The sequence below is a fragment of the Coregonus clupeaformis genome, chromosome 38 (assembly GCF_020615455.1).
Source record: "Coregonus clupeaformis isolate EN_2021a chromosome 38, ASM2061545v1, whole genome shotgun sequence".
Lineage (NCBI taxonomy): Eukaryota > Metazoa > Chordata > Actinopteri > Salmoniformes > Salmonidae > Coregonus > Coregonus clupeaformis.
The window spans coordinates 1475765-1480764 of record NC_059229.1 but is presented as its reverse complement, the minus strand read 5'-3'; the positions used below and the strand labels follow the sequence as shown (position 1 = coordinate 1480764).

The 5000-nt window shown below is 45.0% G+C and overlaps 1 protein-coding gene across 1 annotated transcript in view; it reads left to right on the top strand.

The window, feature by feature from the left end:
- Nucleotides 1-5000, top strand: part of LOC121533046 (collagen alpha-1(XI) chain-like) — a 77160-nt gene that overhangs the window by 26685 nt on the left and 45475 nt on the right. The window contains exons 11-16 of the mRNA XM_045211695.1: nucleotides 2386-2460; nucleotides 2833-2916; nucleotides 3920-3976; nucleotides 4151-4204; nucleotides 4369-4422; nucleotides 4603-4656. Of these exons, the coding sequence (XP_045067630.1) occupies nucleotides 2386-2460; nucleotides 2833-2916; nucleotides 3920-3976; nucleotides 4151-4204; nucleotides 4369-4422; nucleotides 4603-4656 (378 nt within the window). The remainder of the gene's footprint in view (nucleotides 1-2385; nucleotides 2461-2832; nucleotides 2917-3919; nucleotides 3977-4150; nucleotides 4205-4368; nucleotides 4423-4602; nucleotides 4657-5000) is intronic.

Here is a 5000-nt window from a genome sequence, read left to right as displayed (position 1 = left end):
TCTTCTTTAAACGTAAATGGGGCGAGAGACGTAAAAAAAAGCGCCGTAGTGTTATTAAAAGTTAATTATGAAAACATCACTATGTGTCTGTTAAATGTATATGCCCCAGTGATGGCAGTTGAGAGGGTATGTTTTTTTAGAGACATTATCAAATACCATTGAGAAATGTAATACTGAAGATTATTTATTTATTGCTGGGGATTTTAACTGCACTGTCAGTGATTTAGATAGAAATCACAAAGAACCTCATATAGCCTCAAGGACTTTTTAAAAACACCTCATTGTAACACATGAACTGTGTGATATCAACATGAGTCAACATGGAGGCACGAGACAGTACACCTGGGCCCATGTGAGAGAGCACACCATCTCTATGGCCAGGTTATTTAGGTTTTATTGTTTTGAGCATCAATCTCAGGTCTGTAAATCAAGTGTGATAACCCCAGTGGGATTTTCGGATCATTGTTTAATAACAGAGGTGGTGTTCATTAACGCTGTAAAACCCAAAAGCGCATACTGCCATTTGAATATAACTTTATTGAGTGATGCTCACTTCAGGAAATGTTTTAGTTTTTTCTGGGAGAGGTGGGGGTCTCAAAAGGCCAGTTTTGTATCCCTTCAACAGTGGTGGGATATAGGGAAAATCCAGATTCAACAATTCTGTAATCAATACACAAGGAATGTCACCAAAGACATCACCAGATCAATGAAAGCCCTAGATTCTGAAATAGTGGAACTCCTGACGTTGGTTGAGACTACAGGAGATCGAAGCCCTACTCAGGCCCTCAAGAGGAAAAAAGCTGCATTGGCAGACCTGCTGGGTATCAGAGCACAGGGGGCATTGGTGAGAAGTAAGTTTCAGGGAATCTCTGAAATGGATAATAATAATTATTAATTGCCTCAAATCAGCAGTTGGACAGGAGCTCACTAGCCCTAGTGAGATTAGAAAGAGGGCAGTAGAGTTCTATGCTGAGCTCTACAAGTGTGAGTACAAAGAGGATAAAACAGTGACACAGCAGTTCCTTGATGGGCTCCCACAGGTGGCTGCAGAAGCTCAGGTTGAGCTAGAGCAACCATTGTCTTTGCAGGAGCTATACACTGCATTAAAAGGCATGGAAAATTTAAGGGCACCAGGCATTGATGGGCTTCCCGTTGACTTTTTAATGTATTTTTGGGCTATGTTGGGAGAGGATTGGCTAGCAGTAGTTAATGATAGTTTGAACGGAGGGTTACTACCGATAAGCTGCAGAAGGGCTGTCCTCACCCTACTGCCAAAAAAGGGTGACCCTAGGGAGGTGAAGAACTGGAGGCCGGTGGCTTTATTGTGCACTGATTATAAGATCCTGTCAAAGGCTTTGTCCAACAGGCTGAGGGAGGTGATGGGGCAAATCATACATACAGACCAGTCCTACTGTGTTCCCGGCAGCCAGATAGGGGATAACATTTCCCTGATTAGGGATTTTTTGGACGTCTCTAGGGCTATTGGGTTGGATGCTGGTCTAATTTCAATTGATCAGGAAAAGGCATTTGACCGAGTTCAACATCAATACTTATGGCACACTTTTGAGGCGTTTGGTTTCAGCTCTGGTTTTATTACCATGATAAGGGTGATATATGGTGACATTGAAAGTGTATTGAAAGTTAACAGTGGTTTGAGTGCTCCTTTTAAAGTGTGTAGAGGTATTAGGCAGGGATGTTCTTTGTTGGGAATGTTATATGCCATCGCTATAGAGCCACTACTAAATAGCATTAGAAGTCGCATTGAAGGGGTGAACCTTTCAGAGGATATTCCTCCTATTCGTCTCTCAGCCTATGCTGATGATGTAGTTATTTTAGTGAAAAATCAAGCGGAGGTGGATAGTTTGAGTCTAATGGTTGATCATTTTAAGGGAATATCCTCTGCAAATCTCTCTCTCTCTCTGCCCCTCTCTCTCTGCACCTCTCTCTCTCTCTCTCTGCCCCTCCTCTCTCTCTCGCTCTCTCTCTGTGTCTCTCTCTCTGTCTCTCTCTCTGTTTCTGTCTGTCTCTCTCTTTCTCTCTCTCTCTCTGCCCCCCCTCTCTCTCTCTCTCTCTCTCTCTCTCTCTCTCTCTCTCTCTCTCTCTCTGTCTCTCTCTCTCACTCTCTCTCTCACTCCTCTCTCTCTCTCTCTCTCTCTCTCTCTCTCTCTCTCTCTCTCTCTCTCTCTCTCTCTCTCTCTCTCTCTCTCTCTCTGCCACCCCCCCTCTCTCTCTCTCTCTCTCTCTCGCTGTCTCTCTCTCTCTCTCGCTGTCTCTCTCTCTCTCTCTCTCTCTCTCTCTCTCTCTCTCTCTCTCTAGTAAGTGTCGTTCTTTATCATCATAATGATCTCAATCTCTCTTCCTCCTCTCCCTTCCTGTGATCCTCAGGGTCCTCCAGGCCGGCCGGGTCTCAATGGGGCTGATGGGATACCAGGTCCTCCAGGAAACATCCTCATTGTTCCGGTAAGAACACACACCGTAACATTTTGGAATGTTCATTCAAATCGTTCAACTGAAATTGTTAATAACACGTTCACCGCAAACACAACCCTTGTTGAACGCACACCTGGTTTCTAAATATGACTTATACAAAGATGAAAGCTAGCAGCTATCGGGCCCTCCAGGAGTAACCTCTTCCTGCCACCGGGTGGACTACTGAGACCAATACTGCAACAGTGTGTATTATGTCTTTAGTTCCAGTGAGATGGAGACCTAATAACAGGTGGGAGTGTGTATGTATACGTGCGTGAATGTTTGTGCGGTGAATGTGGGTGCGTGCATGTGTGTGTGTGCGTGTGTGTGTGTGTGTGTGTGTGTGTGTGTGTGTGTGTGTAGTTCCAGGCAGGTGGAGTCCAACTAACTGGACCAGTGATATCAGCCCAGGAGGCTCAAGCCCAGGCCATCCTACAACAGACCAAGGTAACGACAGCAACATCACCGTGATATGACCAGTCAGACCATAACAAAACCATAATGTTACCGCAGACCAAGGTAACGACAGCAACATCACCGTGATATGACCAGTCAGACCATAACAAAACCATAATGTTACCGCAGACCAAGGTAACGACAGCAACATCACCGTGATATGACCAGTCAGACCATAACAAAACCATAATGTTACCGCAGACCAAGGTAACGACAGCAACATCACCGTGATATGACCAGTCAGACCATAACAAAACCATAATGTTACCGCAGACCAAGGTAACGACAGCAACATCACCGTGATATGACCAGTCAGACCATAACAAAACCATAATGTTACCGCAGACCAAGGTAACGACAGCAACATCACCGTGATATGACCAGTCAGACCATAACAAAACCATAATGTTACCGCAGACCAAGGTAAGGACCACAACAGTACCACAATAAAACCACAACATTCTGCAGCATGACCGTAATATGACTCTAATATGACCACTGATGCTGATATAGGGGCACTCAGACCGTAACATAACCATACTGCTACAGCAGGCCACGGTGATGACCATATATGACCGTAATATAACCATACTGCTACAGCAGGCCACGGTGATGACCATATATGACCGTAATATAACCATACTGTTATAGCAGGCCACGGTGATGACCATATATGACCGTAACATAACCATACTGCTACAGCAGGCCGGTACTGTATACTACTGCAGGTAACAACCATGTTAGACTTCACTACCTTTGAGGAGTTCCCAGCCTCCAGGCTTTGAGGCAGTTCACAGTTATCTCACGGTTCTCTCACATTTCTCTCTCTCTCGCTCTCTCGCTCTCTCTCTCTCTCTCTCTCTCTCTCTCTCTCTCTCTCTCTCTCTCTCTCTCTCTCTCTCTCTCTCTCTCTCTCTCTCTCTCTCTCTCTCTCTCTCTCTCTCTCTCTCTCTCACTCTCTCTCTCTCTCTCTCCTCCCTCTCCCTCTCCTCAGTTGTCTATGAAGGGACCACCTGGACCATTAGGCCTTATGGGACGTCCTGGACCGCTGGTGAGGATACATGCCCAGCTAGTGTTAGCATGGTGGCTAACTGTGACATGTTTTCCTATGGGCAATGCTAACAGTTTTTGTTTAGTCTTAATCAAGGTTCTGGTGTAATAGGGTTGGAGCAAAAGCCTGCAAGAGGGTAGCTCCTGATTTAACCTCTAACCTCTCTGTTTCCAGGGTAACCCGGGTCCGTCGGGGCTGAAGGGAGTGGCCGGGGAGATGGGACCAGCGGTAAGTCATAATGCCATTACGACAAACAGCTACCTGTCTGATTAGAGTCATGACAACACACAGCTACCTATCTGATTGGATGACATCTTATGACATCATTCCATCTCTCTCTCCCCCCCTCTATCTCTCTCTCTCTCTCTCTCTGTCTCTCTCTCTCTCCACAGGGTTCTAGAGGTATTATAGGCCAACCAGGGATGAATGGAAAGTCAGGGAAGAGGGTGAGACTGTCTGTCTAACAAGCCTGTTCAATGTTCCCACATTTTAAATACTATTTTAGTACATCATATTCGAATGCGAACAACACCATAATGTGTGTGTGTGTGTGTGTGTGTGTGTGTGTGTGTGTGTGTGTGTGTGTGTGTGTGTGTGTGTGTGTGTGTGTGTGTGTGTGTGTCCAGGGTCGAGCTGGGACGGATGGGAACAGGGGTGCTCCGGGTGAGACCGGTGGAAAGGTGAGAGAGGATAGTATCTAGATGTACAGTATGTATATAAACCCTATCCATCTCTTATTCTCTATGCTGACTGTACAGTATGTATATAAACCCTATCCATCTCTTATTCTCTATGCTGACTGTACAGTATGTATATAAACCCTATCCATCTCTTATTCTCTATGCTGACTGTACAGTATGTATATAAACCCTATCCATCTCTTATTCTCTATGCTGACTGTACAGTATGTATATAAACCCTATCCATCTCTTATTCTCTATGCTGACTGTACAGTATGTATATAAACCCTATCCATCTCTTATTCTCTATGCTGACTGTACAGTATGTATATAAACCCTATCCA